Raw genomic sequence first — 25,697 nt, forward strand, 5'->3', positions numbered from 1 at the left:
AACATGTCAATTAGTATTCTGTTTAAATATAATATTTTAAAGATTTTTTGTTAGGTAGTTTTTACCTGAAAAAATTCAAAAAGTATATTACTACCATATGTTTGCTAAGTTTTTGTTAAATTTATGCTAAAAGTATGTAATATTATAACAAAAAAGTGCGGTGCGATACCTTACAGCAATAAAACCTCAACAGAAATAATACCAACAGCCTCGCCGAAGAAGTAGAAAATTTGAGAAAAACAAGTCAAAATATGAATTCTGCTAGTTCGAACCAAACATATTCCTCACTGGAAACAGTCTGTCATTGCCTGCAAATCATATCTTAGGGTTCCACTGCCACTGTTATTACAAAATAAAATGAAATAATTGTGAAAAAAATATAATAGATGACAAACAGTGAAGGGCTGATTAAGTGATTTTTTGAGACATAAAAATGCCGGTAGAGCCCTTGAGACATTATTTTATATTTTTTTAATTATTTTTACGGTAATCTACATCTTATGACGCAACTTTTGAGGGGTCTTGTGTAGCGAAAATATAAAAAAAGATATTTCGGGACACCCTACCGTACAAGGATCCATAGCGCAGCCTCGGCCTTCGGGCGCGCACGATATAACTCCGATAACAATAAACTCCTCCGACCTCACTTAATTACCAATACTTTCGAACGGGTTTAACCCGTACACTAATAGGGCCACAATGACCTCACAATATCGTCCTGATTTACTTTACTCTTAATCGCTAATTGGGTCTACTTCGCCTACTCCATATAGAGAACTTAAATGTCATTGAGTTTTTGTTCTTATTTTTTAAAGCTTAAACGCGACGATTTTTTTTGCTGCCGTCTCTAATTAGTATTAACACCTTTCATTTATACCTTTCATTAAAATAAGATAGTGACTGTAATGTATGCATATGCGTCGCTGAGATAACATGTATCCCATTCACTTTTGCGTTTCTTTTGGGCATTTTTATTTAAATTATTGTACGTATTTAAAAAAAACTGTGTGTGGCTTGGCATAATTAGCGTCACCTGTCGTTTTGGGTCTTTAATATAGTTATCAATGCGCGGAAACGATTTATGAAAAGTCGTTTTATTGACACTTATTTACACTCAAATTAATTACGTCAATTCGTTGCACGTCATGTTCGTCCGCGGACAATAATTACACTTCCGATTAAACGCATTTTAGGGCTAAAGTAATAATTGTGAGGCGAAACAGCTATTTATTGAATGGACCGTAATGGTCCATGGAAACTTGTTCAGGTTTTAATGGCCGTTGTAAATAACTCGAATAGTATTTTACAAAATTGATTCATTTTAGATAAAGTTAATTATCACGATACAGTTTGTACGAGTGTGAATTATTTTCAGAAACTATTTCGTATCCTTAAAAATAAATACAGTGTGAGTCACGTTAAAGTGTACATATGAAAATAGATGAAACAAGACCTATTTTTATCGACAAAAAAGAGGCCAAAAAATTTTTGAGAATTTTTTTTAATTTTTTATCGAATTTTTTTTCTTCCAATTACTTATTGTAAAGAAAACGTAATAACTTTAAAACTAAGCGGTATATCCTGATAAAATAAAAACAGTAATAATGCTAAATAACAGGCGATCCTAAAAAATTACATAAAATACACAAAAAAAGCCAAAAAATAATAAAAAGTTATACTTTTTGAAAAAAATCTGCATAAAAATTCGTGTTTTTTTTGTTATTTGATAAATTTCTCCAAAAAATGCCCCCATAACTGGTGGTTTTTATTACTTTGTATTATTCTCTATCGTATTACCTTCGTAAAACCAAAAATTGCATGTCTCTATCCCTATCACAACGTTTGCAATGATTGTTTGAACTAAGCCTCTCCGGGCGCGCCATTCAACACTTCGTTAACAACGAAACTGAAAATGGCTCTAGATTTGTAATTTTGATAAAGACAAGTTACATTTCAAATAAAAACAAAAGATTTCGAAGTAAAATAAGCATTTTAGTTAAAATTAAAATTGTCTCTACCTGTAGCGGAGAATAATGTTGTGGCAGGCCTTTGTTCAAACGATCATAGCAAATGTTGTGATAGGGATAGAGACATGCGATTTTTGGTTTTACAAAGATAATATGATAGAAAATAATACAAAGTACTTAATAAAAACCACCTGTTGTAGGGGCATTTTTTTGAGAAATTCATCAAATAACCAAAAAAATACGAATTTTTAAGCAGATTTTTTTCAAAAAGTCTCCTTTTTTATTATTTGTTGGCATTTTCTGGGTATTTTATGTATTTTTTCAGTATCGCCTGTTATTTAGCATTATTACTGTTTTTATTTTATCATGATATACCGCTTAGTTTAAAAGTTATTACGTTTTCTTTACAATAAGTAATTGGAAGAAAAAAAAATCTATAAAAAATTAAAAAAAAATCTCAAAAAAAATTTGACCTCTTTTTTGTCGATAAAAATAGGTCTAGTTTTATCTATTTTCATATGTACACTTTAACGTGACTCACACTGTATAAAGCTTATTTGAGTTATAATTACAAAGTAAGATATTAACGCGAATAAATGGCCTCCAAAACTCCATGACATTGACCTGTTGTCAAAGTCATCCACATCTCGTATTTTATAAGTATTGTTTAATAATACGGGTCTGTCTCTTGTAAAAGAAACCCTAGAAAAAGTGCACAAATACCCACACAAGTCCACGACAACGCTCTTGTAATCACTTTGCAGCTTTTACCTCGGTTCCGCTGTTATCATTAGGCCAACCGCACATGGACTGCTTCAAGCAGTTGAGACCGACTGCTTGAAGCTGCGACCGAGCGGTGAACTATAGTCAAGCAGCTGTTGAGACAGACTGCTTGAAGCCGCGACCGCGCGGTGAACTATAGGACTGCTCGAGCAGTCGTGTGTATGGCAGCGAATGAATGACAGCAGCATGCTTGAAGCAGTTCGTGTATGGCTGGCCTTATAGCTTGATAAGCCCCAGTCGGGCTGTCAATCACAGAACCTGACCCGGTGACTATTTTCTCCGAGATTGGCCGATTTATCGGTAAATCGATCAAGGTTTCAACTCCCACGCTTCTTTACTACTGTTTTAATACTAGTTTTTGCTTGGTTATTAATATTTCAACATGTTATGTTACTTTGTAGACGTTGTAATTACGCTAAGTACTTTTTTATGTCCGCACATTAATTTTGTCGGTGTTTTATTAAAAAAGTACTTAAATTTTGTAGGTTGGCGCTGGTTATGCAAACTAGTGGTCTTCTTCACTAATATCGGTCTTGTTAATATCAATTTGTGTCATATTTATAGAACCGAAGGTACTTGTCAATAACAACAACTTTTACTGCGGGGTCGTCTTTCATGAAACATTGTTGTCGAGGTAGAGCGTTTTTTGTAGGGGCGATGATTTAATGTTGCTCTCATACATTTTAATGACACAGCATTTACTTCCGAAAATATAACACGTTTAGCAACACGAAAGTGTTAATAACGTGTTATATTTTTACTATAAAAATATGTTATTACAATTAAAATTTAAAACACGACTATTGCTTTATCTAGTGAGACCATTTAGAGAGATATTTAAAATAACAACCACAGTAAGTTATGTCACTTATCTACCAATCTAATTCTGGACTCGTTAGCAATGTCATTTTATAACTAAAAATAACACAAATCTGTCGCCCAAACAGAACTTTGTAACGAACCGCGTAGACAAATTTAATATCTGCTCCAAAAATAGAATATATTCGGTCATGTATAATTCAACCCAAACAAAATGTTCGTGGGGACTTTATTTGGTTGGTGAATGGGTGGCACTGCTCAGTTTACTCTTGTTTTTATTTTTTCTTCTTTTATTATTATGTGCCACTGTCATGTCTATGTAATTGCCTGTATTTGTGTGATGTCCACTGTAATAAATGTATCTTTCTTTCTTTCTTTCTTTCTTTCTATTTTAGAATTGAATTATTCTGAATTTGAATCTGCTATTTATACGAACATTAGGAACCCAGGTTCAACGAATCGCGAAACGTATAAAGTTTTGACGTCATGGACGTTTCTACCCCCGTCTGGTGTGACGGGTTAACATCTCTATCGTATAATATTTTATGATTGAATTTTAATGGCCATTAGATTTGGAATTATATTAAGATAAATTTTGTGTTCATTTTGTTTGCGCTGAGTTGGAAAAGTAATAAAACTAAACTTATAACTGCACCAGTTTATTTTAGCTAATACAGTTAATGGTAGAGACATCCCTCAATCTTTGATTACAAATATATTATTTATCAGTAACTATTACTTATAATACTTGACTACTAATCGTATGTACTTATTCTGCCTCTTAATATAAAACTAATTGATCCATTACGAGCCAATAATCTCACTAACTTTATAACGCAATCGTTGGACGTAATCACAAACGGTAAGATTTAATTGTCAGACCCATTACTGGATCGATTTGAGAGATCAATATCACTATCAAACTATTAAGCCACCACAATTACGGTAGCGGACACTAATGAAAGGATTAGGTAGGTAATTTAGTACTAAATATATCAATTTCCTTATCTGTCTCATGCTTAGATTAATAACTTAGTTTGGAAAACGTTCATACTTATATTATTGTCATCTAGTCGTTTCATAAACTAAACATTATGTTTATGTAATTTCTATATTTCTCCATTTGCCTCTGGTAAATTAGAGAAGGCCGTACTCCAGCAGTGGAGACTAGATGACCTGATGATGATGATGATATTTATTACTAGGTTTCCGCCCGCGGCTTCGCCCGCATGGAATTTTGTCTGTCACAGAAAAACTTTATCGCGCGCGTCCCTGTTTCAAAAACCGGGAAAAAAACTATGCTATGTCCTTTCGCGGGACTCAAACTATCTCTAAGCCGAATTTCAACAAAATCGTTTCAGTGGTTTAGGCGTGAAAGCAAGACAGACAGACAGAGTTACTTTCGCATTTATAATATTAGTATAGATAAGTAGATACCTATAGATACTGGGAAAAGCCATTTTCCCCTGCAAAAATGTAAACAATAGAGACTCCGGACGTACTTTTAATACTGACAATTTTAAAGTCGTAAATATTTATACGCGAGTAGGTACTGACGATAAAGTTTACGACTCAACCGGTAAGATATAATTTTGTTTACGTTATGGCTCTTATGTAAAGCTCAATAAATGTACTAAAATTGTGATTGGTAGGATACGTAAATATCTTCTGTGATTTTATGCGCCAGGAAAATTCTTGGGTATATCATATCCTTCATGTAAATTTTCAAATTTTTGTCCGTCCGTTTCAGCCGAAAGACGTTCACTGCTGGGCAAAGGACCATAAGGAGGTACCATAGGAGGACCATAAGAAGGCAAAGGACCTTGTGGTAGCCCCAAGGTTTTCCACAAAAACTGGTCCTGCGCCGTCCGCATCCAGGCATCTCAAATTTTTGTCCAATTGGATTCAACTAAATCTATTTTTTGTTGTAAAATCGCACCCATTAAAATTACATAATATTCCACAGTGTTTAGCTCCATCAAACCGTAAATTATAGACACCTGAATGTCTCTAGACTTCTATGGAGAAAAACAATTTATTATGTTTACAAACCTAAACAAGTCTAGGCTATAAATATGTCTCTCCTTTGTACCACGAAGAGCAAAAAGCAACTTATGTATGAATATTATTCATTCAAGTAAATAAAGTACTTACTTAAGTAACTTCTCCAGGAATGAACTGTAACTTGAAATGCAGTTCGATAACAGTTTTGCAATTTAAATACAAAATAACAGACTCCATTTCATTATTTGCTTAATCAACATGTATTCTACATAATTATTGTAAATTAATGCAGAAAGGATCGCATCGTAAAAGAGTGCGTGTTTGTTGCACTTTCTCTCGGTCGTTAGTTTGTTCTTAGTGATATCCTCTCGATTTCATCGGGAACAATAAAGTTTTGATGTCAACGGCTATTCGAATTGTTTACGATTGGATCAGCCTTAGTAAGACCCGTATTACAAAACGAGTATGAATCTACACTCAATAATAGAATCTCAGGATTGCATCAATGCTTGGGTTAGACTCGAGTCTTGAGAGTAATTTCACTGGATGGAATAAACTATGTATCAAGTTCGGAACTCGATTAAATTTCCAGCGTAGGTCTCAAGTTGGCTCAAGCTTTCTCTCCTCAAGCTTTTGGTTGAATTTCAAAATTTAGATAGATAGGACTAGGACGGAATCTGTAACTGAGATTGTATCGCGTTTTCTTAAACTTTGTTTTATAAATACGGACCCCAATGTCCGGCTTTACTAGGCAAAGTGTCGTTTTATATCAACGCTTACTTTTACTTAGATGTGGGAACTTTTTATGAATCGTAAAATGGCGAGCTTAGACATTAAAAATTGTTTATTAACACTAATTATTACGGCTTTCCGTGTTCACCTAACCTTTTAGAAGATGCAAAATTCTCTTTTGACTTGATTTTCTATCCGGTGCACGCATGCGTTAACATTATGACTAACGTAGAGTTCTAATTATTTTAAACATAGTAAATGTAATACATTTCCCTAATTGTATTTGAAATTCTGAAGATTTTTGCTGAAAGATAACATTTAAGCTGTTATTTCCTGTGATTTCAAGATGTAATTTCGAAAATATGCCTTTGGTAAATCAGTTACTTAGTTCATCAAAAGTTGTGGGCCTACCTCTTACCACGAGTATTACGATGCTCTTACTTAGGTAATAGTATTTATAACCTTTCAAATACATAAAATACCTACCCAAGTAGGTACTTGCGTGTCTTCATAAAATATATCCATCGTACTAGTAATACAGTAATATTAGCTCCTTGGCCGCAGTGAAGAGAAGCCTTTACCTTACCAAGTGCGGGTTTAATAACTTTTTAATAAACATGCTTACAGGAAACAAGGTGCGACAAACTAAGCAAGATAGATTCATAATTAAGCTCCAATATGAAGACAGTGACGGATGACTTGCACGTTGGGTGTACACGATATTAAAACGCATAAATTTTCACTGAGTTACCGCGTATAAGGCGAAAATGTAGTGGTATAAGGTAGCATTACCCCCCTAGCGACATCTTCATTTAGGTATCATCATGCTTATGTAGCAATATTTAGTATTTGTGGCTCGTAAGCCTCATGTATACCAACTTGCATGCCTCCTAAAGCACGAAATAACCTACAGGACCTTCCAATTGAATCAATTAATATTTACTCGCACGCATTGTACAGCCAAGGCGGCACATCAGGTTCTACACTGAAGGGCCTTTTTTCGTATTACTAAAAGCACATATGCAACAAAAATGTATATTCTGATGTTTTGTCGTCGGTACGGCTAGCACGAAAAATTTTCGAGTTCGAATCGTTTGCGTATTCGAATCGCCATCAAAAGATTTAGTACGAAAACTACCTACATCAGCGCCCTTGTGAACGTGTCGCAAAGTGAACTTAGTTGCACAAAACTTATTTTGAGAATCAAAATTGTCACGTTATCGTTTAATTCGAAGGTTGAGTATCGAATTTTGTCGAATACGCAAACGATTGAAGACGAAAGTTGTTCATGCTAGAGGTTCTGTACACCTATGGAAGTCACTTTTCATAGAAGATTTAGAGAGAACTTACCGTATCCTTTCCCGCTGTAGTAATTCAACGTGAATTATTACTTACCGCTTTATACCCGTGTGTTACGTCTGAAACGAGCGATTTTCATTAATCATTAATCACATTCGGACTGCTTGAAACATAGTGTTTACTATACTAAACAGGTAGCAATCTGTTTACTGCTTGTCTCTGAATTATTAATTAATTTGTCTATGGTTACGTCGGGAGTTACGTTAGGTTATCTTGGGAGCGCATTATACAATGTTCTGTGGTCAATAAATCACAGTAAAACTGTCATTTGACAAGCTAACGATGGTCAAGCTGGCCTGACTGCTTTGTAGCCTGATATAGGTTTCACTGATTAATTACTATCTATCTTGTCTAGAGCCATTAGATTACATGGCGCTCCTCGAGTTTACAAATAGACTACAGTCCAGTGCACAGTTTTTAAGTTCTAAATCTTATTCTAGTTTGTTGGCACTTCTTAAATTATTTTTATTTAAAAACACTCGCTTAAGGCTTCATTAGAAAAAAAAAATCGGCTTCAGGAATATAAATAAACTTACTTAGGTAGGTATCAATTATTTTCCTTATTCATGTTCCTGAAACAGACCTGATCGTGAATTGTCCCGTCGACTATTGGCCTCAACCTCCTGACGCTGGATTTTTTTCCAATATCTTACTGAAGTCAGAAGAACACATCATATTTTTAAGTACTTATTAAAACGATTAAAAAAAGGGTTCCTCACAAGGTAGCCTTACAAAGCCGGAAGCAGGGAACGTGTCCAGAAATCTGGTTACCGGCGACTTAATCTCGGTAATTTGACACTGTGATGCGCGTGAGTGGGGCTTCTTTTGTTCGCCTTATTGGGTACAATCAGCTTCAAAAAATTATTTTGTAAACATTTGTGGCTATTTCGAATTGATTTCAGAGTAGGTAAGTAGTGTTAAGGGACTAAATTCTAAAGTTTTCCAAAAATTCGCTACGATCATACCACGGTAATAATATCATACAGTATTGTAACTTCATATAAACGGACGAAACGCGAGCTTTCCTTCGAAATTCAAATCTCGGTATGCGCTCGACATGCAAAAGTCGGGGGTGTCGCGAATGTGCCACATGTGTTGGTTTTTAAAAGTTAACGCTCGTTTTTTTATAAAAATAATAAAGTACCTATTTATACAGGGTGTTAGGTAAATGGGTTTATAAGCCGACACTAGCCCATGTTAACATTAATTGGTATGGTGAAGTCAGTGATATCATCATTTCTTTTTTAATTTTCATACAAAATAAAATTTATAAAATCAGATTAAAAATTGTATGAAAATTAAAATGATTAAAATGATGATATCAATTTTCTGCCTTCATCATACCATTTGTGCACATGTTAACATGGGCTAGTGTCGGCTTTTAAACCCATTTACCTAACATCCTGTATAATCAAGCATTTTGTACGCCTCTGTCGAGGCGCATACATTTTACGGTCGCAAATTTATAAGATTTGTTACTAAATCTTAACACAAATTTATTTTTTAATTAAATCTACTAATCACAAAACAATATGCATTTTTATCCTATTTCATTCACAAAGTATTTAGTTTGTCAAAATAAAATAAAAAAATTACAATCACAAAATACATTTACAAAACTAGATAGAAATTCTAAGTAGGCAGATGTAATGAAAATAGGGTCTGCAGGTGGGCAGCCCTATCGCATGTTGTCATACCGTGACGTTCCGCGCGGCTGTTGACATTTATTTCAAAAATATGGTCGAGTTGGAATACTGTATAGATAGTATTACCGTGATCATACCATAGGATTATTGAACGGAGATATGTCTATCTTATATTGTCACGTTTATAGGACCAAACAGGTCACTATTGTTTTTGCTAACTAAAGTGATAGAGAACTTAATTTTCGTCAATTACTTTACCAATTTGCTATTGGCGGTGCCTACTTTGGTATCTTACATTTTACAAAAAAACTTACTTTATACTTTTTGGGCTGACTGTACACTATAATTAAAAGTATCCTGTGCCAGAAGTGGCCGAAGATTTTTATCTGATGTACTAGTTTTCACTTTGTAATCTAAAATATTCAGTTCAGAAAAAAGTTTCCTTAGGAAATCTTTTCTTACTGATAAGTGTATTGAACCTGTAAAACATACGAGCTCCACATTGATTTACCTTTAAAAGTAATATTTATTTAAAACCATGCACATAACTCTATCTTCCACCTACCCAGTATCTTAGTCATAAGTCTGCAAGTCTTGAACTTGTGAAATCGCAAACGAGTCGTAGCGATGACGCGGCGTGGGCGCAGCGTAATCGCCGACGTAACGAGTCCGTGGCGGGAACGCTGCGACAACCTGACGTGCCTCGGATTACCGCAGGATTATTAAGGGATTTACTTGATTTATGGACTGAAGTGATATAAGATGAATAGAGCAGAAGAATTTCGAGACTTGATTACTTTTAATCTACTGCAGCGATTGTAGGCGACAGGACAATTGCAAATCAGGGCAAAGAAATAGTTTAAGTTTGTGACCTGAAATAGGTGTTTAAAAGCATTCCAAGTGTAAGTAAGCTTGTAAAAAAAGCTTTGCAAGAAATAGTATGCTAAAACAATTTACAAATCTCACTAGCTAATTTTAAAAAAATGGCATTGATTTGGTTCTAAGTTCTGAATTCGACTAGTCCGTAGTTCCTGCGGTGTGAAATCGTAGAAACAGACAGCCACTTTCGTATTTATAATAATTTTATAGACCATGTCCATATGCAGCTGCCTTAGGTTTCTAAAGAGCCAATAAAAAGACAATAAGTAGGTAATAAGCGATCTTTCATGGTAACGTACACGCACGGTTAATGGAAATAACAACGCGTACTAAATGGCCATTCCTATTCGTCACTTAAGTTTTTATTGGAAGGAAAGCGTCCTAGTACATTGGCCCACTCCCGTGTCCCACTCTTGGAACATGCACTATACACAATCCACACAATTTCTCCCATTAAACGTTTTCCACTTTAGGGCAAATCGCAAAAAACATCTAGCGAATATTGTTGAAAGACGATGAACCTATTTAGTCTTTGCAATTACCAACATAAAGTAGAGAATACATTTTATGAAGGACTTAAGAATCTAAGAACTGTAAACTCTGCTGTAAACCTTGGTCATTACGTCTCACGCAAAGTCATGTACGCCAAAACCTATTTACCCATCTAAACCCTCGTTTACAGAGGAACTGTATGATTGTCATAAGTGCCACTAGTGGTCTAAATTGAATAAAATATTTTTGATTTTGATTGATTGTTCTCAGCAGGTATGTTTTTAAGTGGTGCTTATTAAAAAAAAGTAGGTACGTAAGTACTGGTAGGTTTTTTAAATACTCGATGTGAAATCTTATTTAAGTACAGCCCTTACGGCTTGACTGCATTTACATCCTTAGTGACTCACAATTTTGAACTCGCCTAGCCTAGATTTTTCAGAACAGCTTGTCCAGTCAAGCAGTATATTACGAGTCTGCTATGACACTCGCGGCTAACTGAGCGAGCAGTTGTGACGGTTCTGGTCCGCACAAATGAGCTGCGCCCGCGCTCCTTATCCGCATATTGACAGAAGAACCGTAATATGATTGTTTTAAGCAGGTCTGTTTTTCACTTGTACACAGAAGTAGGTCCGATCAATTTTGTTTTTAAAATCGTTTTGCTTAAAATTCTAGATGATTAAATCTTAATTAAGTACAGCCCTTACGGGCTTGACTGCATTTACATCCTTACTGATTCACAATTTTGAACTCGCCTAGCCTAGATTTTTGCTCAACAGCTTGTCCAGTCAAGCAGTATATTACGAGTCTGCTATGACACTCGCGGCTAACTGAGCGAGCAGTTGTGACGGTTCTGGTCCGCACAAATGAGCTGCGCCCGCGCTCCTTATCCGCATATTAATTAGTGCAGAACACGGTGCCACCGGCAACCCGTTACGCGTGTACACTCGGATAGATATTACTTTCATTTTCTTTAAAAACGTTCGTGCAAGTTTATTTAATAACTGTTATTACACGTATCGTACGTAGCGTATCTTCACATTAAAAGCCGGCAACGCATCTGTAACTGGGTCTGCGGGTGTCTATGGGCGACGGTAATCACTTACCATCAGGTGATCCGAATGCTCGTTTGCCTCCTGTCACATAAAAAAAAACGAGTTTACATATATGGTTTCTCACTAGCTCAATATAATTAAGTTTGTAAAATATGTAAATCGACTAGGTAGGATAATAAGCAGATCCGCTACTCTTCCGGTTTTAGACAATCTGACTAAAACTTATTGTAAGGAGGAGGACACATGAGCTCAAAGTCCTGGCAACAAGATATTTTAATTCGCGAACAAGTTTGAATGAAATAAGACTCAATAAAATATTTCTTGATTTTCTTCGGCTTAGTAATGTCAATGTGTTACATTTCTTGCATCTGACTGTACCATGTCGCTCCTATTTATTGCTCTGAAATGAGTTTGTGTTATTGCATGTACAGCAATTTTATGCTGATTGTTATATCCAGTTCAACAGGAGCTTTCGATGTCTCCATAAAATGGGCAGATAACATCATTCCTGTTCTCACAACTTAAATTATTACAACATCATTTCTAGCTTTTATTATTGTAATTGAGATTTTAATTAAGATTCACGTAGATAACTTTTAGTGTTTTCTACAAGTCTTTTCACACATAGAATCATGAGAATTTCAATGTTTAACAGAAGTCTCAAGTTATTACAATTTTTAGCATTCAAGAGTTGCATCTCAAATCTTTTCTTGAATTATATCGATTGCCTCCGGTGGGAATTGAATCCATAACCTTTTGCCCGATGACAGCTCTGATCACTGAGCTATGGGGACAATTTTATTTTTAAGTTTAATTAAAAATCTTAAGTTATAATTAGCCTTGGTCTAGTTGGGTGTTTCAATACCAGTCTCAGCAATAAAACTAAATCCTTCCTTTTTGTCAACAGCCGCAACCGGTCGCTCACGCTCAACCGTTGGCGCTGCCACCGCCGACGGCTGCGCCCGCGTCGACGGGCCCGCTGCACGCCGCGCCGCGCACCATAGTCATCCAGCGGCCCGACGCGAGGCACGGCTTCGGATTCACGCTGCGACACTTAGTTGTGTACCCGCCGGAGTCGCTGCAGGTTAGTTTGCTATGGGATATGTTTGATATGGTCGCTCACGCTCAACCGTTGGGCGACGGGCCCGCTGCACGCTGCGCCGCGCACCATCGTCATCCAGCGGCCCGACGCGAGGCACGGCTTCGGGTTCACGCTGCGACACTTAGTTGTGTATCCGCCGGAGTCGCTGCAGGTTGGTTTGCTTTTAGGAAATAAGATAATCTTAGTTAAAGTCCGGTCACCGAGCAGATAGAATTTCGTACAATGACCCCAAGCTACCCATCCTTATCGCTCGCCTGTAATTATATTGTTGTTGCACACTCACAGCGGCCACCCGTTACACAGGTCACAGAGCTTTGGGTCATTGGACATGGACAAAATTCTATCTTCTCGGCGACCGGACTTTCCCCTATAAGTTTGTATCTACCTATTGATGCTGTTGTTATGGAAATCAGACAGTTTCTGCGCCGCTCTACATGGTCACATTTAGAAGTGATTCCGAAACAAGATTTGTTTTCAATAAGAATACATTTAGCTGCAACTTGACGTCCATTAGCCACTGTAGCCTCAAGTCTTTGATAAAGATGAGGAGCAACGGAAACATTGTTCTTTTTGAAAACCCTGATGATCAGAATTTCGCAGATACAAAGAAAAACCTTCGCGCCCAGCTTTTTGTACTCTAAAGTGCAGCCAATGTTCTACACCTTATGAATATCATAGCATACATGCTGATGCATTGACTACGTTCATATTTAGGCCTGGTTCAGACTCAGCGATAATCGCGCGGTTGCTGGGCAGTTCTCGTACATTTGCATCAAACCGTATCCGCACGGTTACCGGCATTGCCTTCCCAATGAGAACCGCCCAGAAACCGCGCAGTTATCACGCGTGTCTGAACCAGGCCTTGATTAACACGTTGTCTATTCCAGGAGTTATACGAGGATGCGCGTCACCTGGCCGTGGGCGCGGTCGGCGCGCCAATGGACACGATCTTCGTAAGGTCGGTGCGGCCGGGCGGGCCGGCGGCGGCGGCGGGGCTGCGCGCCGGCGACCGGGTGCTGGCCGTCAACGGCGAGCCCGTCGCTTGCGGCCGCTCTAGGGCGCCGTACGCCAGGGTGGTGCAGCTGGCGCAGAGGGAGCCCAGGACGCTCAAGCTTACAGTAGTGCCGAGGGACCACGACTTGTTGCAACGGGTGAGTCTTGCTAGTAACCCATAGCTCTTAGTATTGGATGTCCATGCCGAGCTGGTCGCTTGCGGCCGCTCTAGGGCGCCGTACGCCAGGGTGGTGCAGCTGGCGCAGAGGGAGCCCAGGACGCTCAAGCTTACAGTAGTGCCGAGGGACCACGACTTGTTGCAACGGGTGAGTCTTGCTAGTAACCCATAGCTCTTAGTATTGGATGTCCATGCCGAGCTGGTCGCTTGCGGCCGCTCTAGGGCGCCGTACGCCAGGGTGGTGCAGCTGGCGCAGAGGGAGCCCAGGACGCTCAAGCTTACAGTAGTGCCGAGGGACCACGACTTGTTGCAACGGGTGAGTCTTGCTAGTAACCCATAGCTCTTAGTATTGGATGTCCATGCCGAGCTGGTCGCTTGCGGCCGCTCTAGGGCGCCGTACGCCAGGGTGGTGCAGCTGGCGCAGAGGGAGCCCAGGACGCTCAAGCTTACAGTAGTGCCGAGGGACCACGACTTGTTGCAACGGGTGAGTCTTGCTAGTAACCCATAGCTCTTAGTATTGGATGTCCATGCCGAGCTGGTCGCTTGCGGCCGCTCTAGGGCGCCGTACGCCAGGGTGGTGCAGCTGGCGCAGAGGGAGCCCAGGACGCTCAAGCTTACAGTAGTGCCGAGGGACCACGACTTGTTGCAACGGGTGAGTCTTGCTAGTAACCCATAGCTCTTAGTATTGGATGTCCATGCCGAGCTGGTCGCTTGCGGCCGCTCTAGGGCGCCGTACGCCAGGGTGGTGCAGCTGGCGCAGAGGGAGCCCAGGACGCTCAAGCTTACAGTAGTGCCGAGGGACCACGACTTGTTGCAACGGGTGAGTGTGCTACAATTAGCTATAGTTCTCATTACTGGCCATCAAGGGAAACTGGTTGCCTGCAGCCGCTCTAGGGCGCCTTACGCCAGAGTTGTCCAACTGACGCAGAGATCAAGATAATAACAATCTATCAGCCCCATGCCATAAATTTCTTAGTCCAGCATCTCCGAATTGTTGTTCTCAAACCCTATTCCGTCTCCAGTATTTCAGCGAAGCCGCGTACAACCCAGAATCGAACCAGCGGCAACTAGAGATGCCGGCCCCGGTGACGGAGCACGAGTCGCGGCTGTTCGACGCATACCGCAGGCCTAGGGCTGCGCTGCCGGCCCCCCAAGCGCCGGCCAGGCTGCGCGACGACCCCGAGTATGCGACGGTGGCTTCGCTCGCGCCGACGAGGTTCGACGCGAGATTGGCCGGACCGCAGCACTATCTTTTGCATGACAGGTAAATAAATATAACTACTTAAAATTAGTCACAAGATAATATGAGTGCTTCTTCTTTAAGGCCTAGTTCAGACAGCGATAATCGCGCGGCTGATGGGCAGTTCTCGTACGCAAACCATAACCGCAGGGTTACCGCCTCAGTGCTTTCCAATGAAAACCACTCAGAAATCGCGAGGTTATCGCGCGTGTTTTACCAGGCTGGACTACCCAAAGAATCTTCCCCAATCACCAACAGATTTCTAACGTACTTATGTTTCTAATAGTATGTCTAAGCAATCTGGTTATTATTTTTCACAACGACGATGTAGGTTTTAAAATAAATTTACTATGTAGAATTCATCGTTCCAACCAATATGTGGGAGTGGGTGGAAGAGTGCTCATATAAACTTTTACGTGGTCTTTTTAGTCCATATTAGCTAAAAATAGCAAACGAAGTGATTATTCTGTACTGATACTAAAGTTCATTGTCATTGCCAATAAATATCTAAGAATAGATTTGTAAGAGTGTAATTATGCTCGCGCCTAATTAGTATTGGTATTCGTGCGTGATAATTATTTATTTAAATTGTAAACTAGAGACGAGTCACGACACGACCATCGTTGACTTCATCTTGATAATGCTAAATAGAAATGAGAACGAAAAGAACTTAACAAAAACGTTCACATACTTTTCACAACGAATACACCAAGTGTAATAATATAAAATAGAGCAAACTTGGATATTATTACAACAAGTATCCAAAGCATGTCGAGTAAACGAAAAGTTGATTTGCCTCAGCGAATTCTCGTGAATGAAACTTCACAATCAATTACACGCTTCACGCTTGTCTTGATACTTGCTTTATTTTTGTCTCCAATTTAATTAAATAGCTGCCTCGAGCGTGTAACAGTTATTTACTTACTCGTGCATTCACAACGAACAAAATAACAAAGTGTTTTTTAAATTACAGCAGACGGGAATCCGATACGTCGTTGCCTTCGTCAGCTGCCGAGAGCAAAGATAGCCTTGGCTCCTTCGATTCGAATTCAACGCTTACCGGCCGAGAACTCGACGACTCGATCATCTTATCCCGAATACGCAAAAGTCTCGAGCAAAAAGAGGCTTTTCTCCGACGACCGAGTCAGCCGACCGGTTGGGTCACCCCTGACGCTCCACCGCCGATCAAGCAGAAGGAATTCTATGCTCGACCACAGAAACTACAGAAGCCAGCATGGCCGCCACCTGCGGCGTCCCCTCCCCTCGCCGCCTCTCCCCCTCCCACACACCAGCAGAACCAGGAACAGAAGAAAGAGGAATGCTCCGCGAGCGTAGACAGCGGAACATACAGTGGCTACGGGGAGGTGAACGGAACACACAACGACCGAGGCAGGTTAAAACAGGACAAGAACCAGTTTGTGTCGACCCTATCGAAGATTCAAGAAACGGCGCCTAGTATTCAGAGCAATAATGTTGGGACTGTCACAAATGGAGACAAAGAAGACCCGAATAATCAGGATAACAGGTGCGTGCCAACACGGTTTAATGTGCTGAATTAACTCTTTATCGTTCACCAATTTTATTAATTGAACCTTATGCTTTACATATGATTTTCGTCCATGTTTTCTATCTAGATACCCAGTACCAGAGCTGCAACTAGTGACGGCGAGGACTCGGCAACTAGAAGAAGCTCGTGGAGGTGGCGAGAGGCGCACAGAAGTGGCTCGCAGCGAGTTGGCGCGTCTCTCCACCACTCGCCTGGAGCCCAGCGTGGCGCTGCGACGCAAGGAGTTCGAGACGCGAGCGGCCAGACGCGAGGCCAGGTCGCTGGACGTGCAACCGCAACATGGTAAGCCACAAATAAGACGCCTAAGGCGTAATCTAAGAGATGAGGCTCCCTCTGGCCCAGTTCCGTTGGAAAAAGAACTGGCGCGCCTCTTTACCATTCGTTTAGAACCCAGCGTGGCGTTGCGACGCAAGGAGTTCGAGACGCGAGCGGCCAGGCGCGAGGCGAGATCGCTGGACGTGCAACCGCAACATGGTAAGCCACAAATAAGGCGCCTAAGGCGTAATCTAAGAGATAGGGCTCCCTCTGGCCCAGTTCCGTTGGAAAAAGAACTGGCGCGCCTCTCCAGTTCTCCACCACTCGCCTGGAACCCACCCACCCAGGCCAGGCGCGAGGCCAGGTCACTGGACGTGCAACTGCAACATGGTAAGTTAGGAGGAAACTCTCAATGGGCCAGTTCAGGTGGAAACTTGAGCCAAGTGTGGCACTGCAACGCAAGGAGATCTAAACGCAACCCACCAGGCTGGTGGCCAGATCTTTGAAAGTACATTAAGCTAGAACAAGTTCAACCTTTTGGCAGTCTTTGGCGCAATTGTGCCTCCATATCCATACCTACTCGAGTAATAAGTAATAACTCGCAATAGCCCATGATAGCTCGAGAAAAAGCATTATCAGATGAAGTTAAATGAAGACTGCTGAAATATTAGGTACATTGGTGAGTAATGTTTTGACTGATTAAACCATCTTAAGACTCAATGACGAGAAGCAGCATCAAAATGTTTTTTTTTTTACTTTGACTCTTTCAACTGTATAACCTCGATTTGTTTGCCATAATCTACCCTCCCGCACTCTTCTCTGACCCCTGACTGTCCAGAGATGTCTTCGCTTGGCTTAAACCGTTGTTCCTTACGCAGATGTGGACGATGCGACACCCCTGGGCGGCAGTCTGTGCGGCAACCAGCTCATGATCACCGGCAGCAAGCACCTTCATTGCCCACCTCCAGAAGGATATGTGCCCGGTTAGCTTATTTTGTTTGAAGTTTTTTAGCTGTGTGTACACATCTATACTAATATAATTTGATTTTTGAGAGTGAATTACTCCTTCACGCAAAAACTGCAGTCTAATGGACGCGTCAATTACACAGGAAACTTGGCAACTTTGCGAATTTAGTATTTTTTACATGAAATCTATTTGTCTCAAATTTCAACTCACGAGTCAAGACTTATAAGTATGTAACTAGCGACCGCCCGCGACTTCGTACGCGTGGATACCGTTTTACCCCCTAGTGAAGTGAAGGAACCCCCATGCAAAATTTGAGACTCCTGGCACAGTTTCTGAGATTTCGTGATGAGTCAGTCAGTGACCTTTCGCTATACTACGATATTTTGCAATGCGCAAAATTGATCCATTTAATTAAAACTCGGGAAGATTTCTTTTTATCAAACTAAAACTTTATTTATACCTAATCTAACTTTAATTTTTCGCCAAGTTCTCATGAACCAAATGATAAGCAAATAAAAATACATAATGTAATCTTTACTACTAATGTTTACATGAATTGATTAGATAAACACCGAAACATACGATTAAAGAATGAGTAAGACACTCGATTGTAAATATTCGGACTCGTTACACGTATTTGATTGCGATAAATTTTGTTTTCCGTGTCTTTTTTATTGTTTTAGTGAAGTGTTATAATGGTCATAATGGATCTTTTTATTGAGTTGCGTTATATCTGTTCCAGAAACAGAAAAGGTTCAAATGCGAACAAGGTCAAATAGTACCGGTAGTGAAGGATTACCCATCAGAAGACAACATGCCACAGGTAAATATGTCCTAAAAATATTACATTTTAATTCAATTTTAATGTGTGTTTCATAATAAAATTACACAACAACACACTCGCATCATGGTGATGTTATCGATTAATTGATAATAATAGGCCTTAGCAAATAGCGATCTAATTTTCCTATCATACTTTTTCGCACCAACACGAATAGATTTTCATACACATAATATGTCTCACACCCACCGGTTTTAAGAAACATGATCTGATGAATCTATTAAATCTCGTGCCTACATTAAGGATGCTACACACCTATGAACGCTACTGGCTCGACGAATGTGTCATCTATCAGAAATATTCAATTAATAAAGTAAAAATAAAAATAATCGTTCTTGATTACCATCGTCCTCCGACCCAAATGAATGTAAAATACTAGAACCATATTATCTTCAATAAGGTAAACTAGAATGTCACGAGATTCAATAGCCAGATCCATCGATACCCGACATGTGAATATCAATCACAAAGGGCACTAGCTTGTAGCTTCAAAACGCTTACGGTCAGCGTTACACTGAGACGGCACGCACGGCTAATAGCACACACTTTCCAAGATGGCAGTCACGCGAAGAGGAGAATGGGGCTGAACAGGGAGCAAATGGAGGCCATGAACCGTGTGTCGCTGCCCGGGGCGAGCGGGCCTGAGAGGCCCACGCAGCTGAGCCTGGCGCCGCCGTCGGCGTCGACCTCGCCATCGCCCACGCCGAGTACACCCGCCGACTCAGGTCGCGACTTCATGCTAGCCGCCTCTCCCCTACGCCTGCTACGCTGCGGTTGAGACCACACTCACTTTAGGCTTAAGACTAGATCCACTTGCACAGTTTTATTTCTTATTGAAACTGAATAAGCTTTTACATTGATTGGACTAACTAACAAAACGTTTAGCTGCGTTTCGATAATTATGCGATTTGTCAAATTCAAATTGTGCAAGTACGTCTAAGATAACTTTTTGTGCCATGGCTGCAGCGTACCTTAAGCGAATTGTTACGTTTCCATACTATTTGACTGCTGCTATATCTGTGGAAACGTCACTTTGAGCTGCAATGACGCCAGCGTCGCTAGCACACAGTTTTTTCATTCATAAAGTCATTAAAGTCTTAAAACACTTTTCGAAAGTGATTGGGGTCTCAACTATAACTTACCAATAACGCAAGACTCCAAATGTACGCAACGACATTTGGAGTCGCCCAGGGGAGGAGGCGCAGGATCTAACCTTTCTTCTCTATCAATTAACGGAATGCCATGTGTGTGCTTATAGGTGTGCTACTAATGCGGACTAACCGTCGTGATCATTCGGTGTCTAATATACTAATCTCTGTGATTCGTTTAAGCGAAAGAGAGAAAACTAAAAAGTTGTTTCCTCGCAGGTTTTGCCGATGACTTGGTCACGAGAAGACAGAAAAAGGATGCCCAACTTGGTGGTTAGTGCATGGTTCTAAGTTTTGTAGTATCAGATAGCGTAATATACAAACAACAAGGGACTCTTTCAGATTATGGTTTTTTACTGCAATGTGCAGTATTGAAGAATGTTTTTAAGTAATTCGTTCGAGACGCATATGCATAGGTACTTACAAAACGAGTTTATAAATGCCGTAGAAAGCAAATCTGAAAGAAACCCTGCTCTAGTTTTTTACAACTTGGCTTGAATAATAGCAATATCATCTCATTTGCCCATCATCTGGCATTGGAAAAAAATTCCCCCTCATCATAAGCACGATTGCAAGAATTAATAGACTTTTTCTTTCTTTTAAAATAGTAATTATTTTATCGATGATTCATGGTGTTTTTTTTCTATTACCTCATCAAGCAGAAGAAGAAAGAGCAATGCGAAGGGTGTCGTATCTAAAAGCCACGTGGGGAGACCGGTTGCACCTCGACAGCGATGTGGAGCCCGACGCAGACCACGCCCTCAGAAAGTACGTTGTTGACATTTCATTCCATTTTCAAAATTCAAATTACATTTTTTAAATCTAAAGCGCGCGGATTGAATGTGGGTTGCCAGGAACATAATGTTCCAAAAAGTCTGCATAAAATTCGTGTGAGGATAGAGTCATGAGTATTCTGCTGTTTTTTATTAAAATATTAGTTATCTTACAATGATAACTTATGATTCAACCTGACATAATGTTATAAAATTTCCAGTAGTTAATATAGTTATTAGCATATTTGTATAATTCCAATTAACATTTTAGACTCTTATATCATATCATTATACTTATGTATTCCTGAGACTGTTCGATATTTTACTATACATAAAGCGTAATTTGTTGTAGTTAGTTAATCATTTATATTGTACCTGTCCCAGTAGTTAGTGTGTAACCACTGAACATAGATGTGGGTCTAACACTATACAGGTGATTGGTAATTCAAATTGTAAATTATACATTGACTAACCGGGTGACTAAAATTGGGTTTTGGAAAATAAATACAGCGCGCACCGCAAGTGGCGCCCTCCACGGTTCACGGACGACATAACGCCGCTCCTGCGTATATTCGACCCCCACGCGGTCCTCCCAGTGCGGTACGTCGCATGACGACGCAGTTGAGCTGCTGCCCGATAGATGGCGCTTTTTACGATGTGTGCGGTAGTTTACACAATTGCAGCAATAGATGGCGCTAATGATAGCATTGTGCGAGGTTTTGTAACAAAAAATGTAGCTCCTACTCGAAAATGATTATGGATATTCGAGAGCCTTGCACTGCATCTGCCTAAAAATACTTCGTTAATTGGTTTATTGTTGGTACTTGCAGCGAAATATAACAGCCAAATTAATGTGTATAAAGCCGAGCAACTAAGTACACTAGACCGTTAAATGAAGTTAAAATAATGTGTGTCTGGAAGCAGCTTTATTAAATACAAAAATTATTGGTTTAAAATGGCGAATCTAATAAAACAGTTGACAATTACCACAAAAGTAACTTGAGTTACCAACATGGCGTGTGCTGCATGAGGACTTAAGTTTCGATGTTTGCATGAATCTGGATGTTTACAAAAATGTCGTAGTTATAATTGAATGTATGTTTAGCATGCTATATTGTTATCTATGTTCGATTATAAGTTTTGGAGGTAAGGTGGAGAATAGAAACGTAATCCTAATATATTCAAAACAATATACGACCTAGTTACTTATAGAAATACTAGCTATAGAGCACTTCTCTTGTTTTAATACTTAACATACTGGAACCTAAATTATCTATTTTAGATCATATTTTTTTAAATGTTTAAGATGCTTTTAAGGATGATTTCAATCAAATTTTACAAGGTCGGTTACTAATATATTTTTCCTATGTTTCCCTTAGTTCAGAGAAGAAGGGAGAAGGGACAGTGGAGGCTGTGCCGGCCGAAGGAGACGTCCAGGGGAATGTGCAAGTCAAGATGGTGGTGAGCAATGGGAAGGTAAGAAAGTAATACATATCCTAATAATAATCACCGTCAAAATTAGTCCTAATTAATAAAAATAAAGTACGAAAAAGACTGGGCGAAAGTGGTCCAAGAACCAAGCTTTTCATAGTTGCCCAGTGTCTTTTCAGTAGCTTTGAATCTTATATCCGATACACTAGCACAGAAGATTTATATCGAGATATATAATGTTCACTAACGCCATCTAGTCCTGAAAAATAGTAAATAAAAATATTCGTCTAAAATACGCATTTAAAGAATATTAAACTGATATTTACGTCAAATCTTAAAGCTATATGCACAATACACATCCTGTAGCTATATGGAAGTAAACTTAAGAATATACACCCTGTATCTATGTAGAGCTTTTTAACTATAAGAGATTTTTATGACAATTTACCAAATAGATGTGTTTTTTCTAACAGCGAGCAAGTGACAGATCGTGGAAGCAAGTGTGGGGGGTGCTCCACGGGACGAAACTGTATCTGTACCGGCACCATCCCAGTCAGGTAAGTCCTAGATTAATCTCTGTATTATTTATTTATATCGATTTATGGCCAAAAAGTGTACAAGACAACCTTATTCAAATTGTAACAAGGATGTGTTGCGAACTTTTGGCTACTTTGGGTATTCCGAACTATGACGCTGACTGGTACCATGAAAAATCACATTCCAAACACGTTTGATACAAATACCACAGAATAATAATAAGTACTACGTACAGAAGTTTTACTTCGCGAAGGTATTTAAAAAAATGTATGCTCAATGTCATTAACAATATGGTGTAATTTAGCCTGTCTCAAGAGTCAAGCTCCATTTTGTTCACAAACGTCAGTGATCGGCACTGCGCCGAAGCTATAGGGCTGACTTCATGAATAATATTAACTACTTATTTACCTCTCGAGTGTCTTGAGGCAACTTAATCAAAATTATCTTTATTTGTTTAGACTAATTAAGTACATTAGTTCTTGCAAATCGTCAAATGCTCTTAAGGAGCCTATACATGTCTCATTCTTTTTTTTCCCTACCAGCGCTTCGAGACAAACATTTGGCAAGTGCTGAGAAGAAGCGCCGCAACAAACTCAGTCACCACTGTCTGCCGGTTTAAAAATATAAAAAAAATATAAAAAAGTAGGAAGTTACATACATTCAGAAGCAAGTTACTTACCACGCGCTCCCGTTGATAGAAGGTGGCCTTTAAGACGCCCATCTAGCACGAGACCGCGTGGCAGTTTTGAATATATTTCTTTAGTGCCGTGCTAATTTCTAGGTTAATTGTTGCGTTTTGATACATATATTTTATGTCAGGTATATCTTTCCTTGACCAGTCCCCGAAGGCGGCTTAAAAAAGTACATTCTGTGTTTTTATTATTATTTAGGCAGTTAAATACTGCACAGTATTTAGTACACCATTTTTTTTATTTTCTTCCATCATACACAAGAATACGCGTGCGTGAGTCAATGTTCGCTCGTATGTGAGGCCTTGTCGAATAGTATCCTGTAGGTGGGCCATCGTGCGTGTTTTGTTTTCGATGTAAACTCGCGGAGATGATCAGGCCTGCAAATACTTACTCGTACCATTGGAATGCATTATTTGTAAATGTATCACTATGACGTCGCTGTCATCACGCTGTGAGCTTAGTGCGTTACTGATTGGGCAAATTAAGATCAACGGTGTTATGAGTATTCTGAATTGTGCTTTAGCAAATAATCCCTTGCCCTTTTGATACACAACAGTCGTAAATAAAACATTTTCTGAAGAAATATACACAGGTTAAAACGTATTTATCTCCAGTACTCTCAGATGTTATTTCAGGCTTAGCAAATATATTTTTGCCTCTTTCTCGGAATCAGGTCAATTTGAAGACTGGTCGTATTACGAGCTTTGTTGTGGAAACTAACAGCGTGTAAGATTAAGGCCAATTTGCGTAATAACATCACTTTACATTTTTTATCTCAACGCTAAAATAACGAAGTACCTGCCTACTTTTGTAACCCAAATAACTAAGATGGGGTGAGTATTGTTTACGTTACATCTTATCCCGTAATAATGAGTGACACGTGTCGATGAAATGCGAACGTTATTTTCATCCTTTTGCTAAATTGTTTTTATGTTGACAAAATTGAAGGAATCCTTTGTTGTTTGAGTCATTTTACAGACAATGTATTCAATACACGTTATATCACTAAAGATAATAAATCAAATTACGGAGCGAATTATAAAGTGTGACTAAGGCCTGCAGCTCTATGAGAACGAAATTCAGCATTTCGTCGTTTATGCTACCACATTGCTTTTGCCTCAGGATCTGAACACAGAGTTTGGTTTTAATCAGTTTGGCTGCAATGTTTTGTGCTAGAAGTGGCGTAAACAAACACTAGACACGAATAAGTAAAGGCAAGATCGACAACCCTGCTAACCCAATCTTTGGCCTAAAGCCTATCCTTCTAATTGTTTGCTTGCATGCAAAGCCTTGAAGCGCCGATCAAGCTGGAAGTGTGTACCGTACCATACCCGGTTTTTGCCGTGTACCAAGCAAATATTTTGCACGCAGGCTCGTAATGGAATATTGTTATGCGTACGATTCCACGTAAATACCGACCTTGTTTGCACCACATGCTAGCCCAAGGTGTTGATTGTTTACATGAGTTTTCGTAAAACAAAATCCAATTAAGTAATTGGATGTAATAAGGCTATATTTAGAAGTTTGCATTACTTAATGAAATTGTTGTAGAGCTCGTGTTTCCGATGTTCTTAGTTTAATTGCGTGAAAGAGAAACAAACACTGATCCATCCTCACAAATTTCCGCATTAATAAGTTAATCAATACGAATCGAGAGATTCTACGAGAGAGTTTTACATTACCTTAGAAACCAAATTAATTTTATTGTTTCGAACTTTCATGGTCACTAACATAATTCTTTACGGGATTGCTACCTTAATTTTGAGTTTCCGATATTTCGGCACTGTTGCAAGCGCCGTGGTCACGGAGTAAAGTGCCGAAATTTGAATTTTTTTTATACATTTTGTGCCTGATTCTTTAATGTATTTACTAAAAATTGGCGTATTAGCCGTTAGGCTACTACCAAGCGACTTCTACTCAAAATTCACGCGGCGTGCTTATCTGGTTCCAATGGGCACTTCCCGGAGCCCGTATGCGTCCGCGCACCTGGCCTGCGCACGCGCCGTGTGTGACCAACCGGTACGCAGTAGGGACAGCTACAAAACTGTTGGTGAAAATGTACTGCCAGTCCCAAAAGAAGGGATAAGAACAAAAGTCTGATACTGACTGATACAAAATTGTTCAAATGGGCACTTCCCGGAGCCCGTATGCGTCCGCACACCTGACGTGCGCACGCGCCGTGTGTGACCAACCGATACGCAGTAGGGACAGCAACAAAACTATTGGTGAAAATGTACTGC

The 25,697-nt window shown here is 39.5% G+C and overlaps 1 protein-coding gene across 1 annotated transcript; it reads left to right on the forward strand.

Moving 5' to 3' along the window:
- Positions 1–6,922: 6,922 nt before the first annotated feature.
- LOC114365823 (uncharacterized) lies at positions 6,923–25,469 on the forward strand. The gene is made up of 15 exons (XM_028322500.1): positions 6,923–6,940; positions 12,641–12,817; positions 13,723–13,986; positions 15,029–15,270; positions 16,220–16,771; positions 16,881–17,095; positions 17,947–18,051; positions 18,778–18,858; positions 19,431–19,601; positions 20,244–20,297; positions 20,684–20,792; positions 21,308–21,397; positions 22,177–22,273; positions 22,702–22,806; positions 25,353–25,469. The coding sequence occupies exons 1-15, from the start codon at positions 6,923–6,925 to the stop codon at positions 25,467–25,469; spliced, it is 2,397 nt and encodes a 798-aa protein (XP_028178301.1).
- Positions 25,470–25,697: the final 228 nt, after the last annotated feature.

Source organism: Ostrinia furnacalis, unplaced genomic scaffold (assembly GCF_004193835.3).
Source record: "Ostrinia furnacalis isolate ACB-3 unplaced genomic scaffold, ASM419383v2 OfSCF7657, whole genome shotgun sequence".
Classification (NCBI taxonomy): Eukaryota; Metazoa; Arthropoda; class Insecta; order Lepidoptera; family Crambidae; genus Ostrinia; species Ostrinia furnacalis.

What these genes read in the sequence shown, in the direction of transcription:
- LOC114365823 (XM_028322500.1), top strand. An exon ending in CACTATCTTTTGCATGACAG is followed by an intron (nt 15,271 to 16,219) that starts GTAAATAAATAT and finishes TTTAAATTACAG; the next exon opens with CAGACGGGAATCCGATACGT. An exon ending in CCGAATAATCAGGATAACAG is followed by an intron (nt 16,772 to 16,880) that starts GTGCGTGCCAAC and finishes TTTTCTATCTAG; the next exon opens with ATACCCAGTACCAGAGCTGC.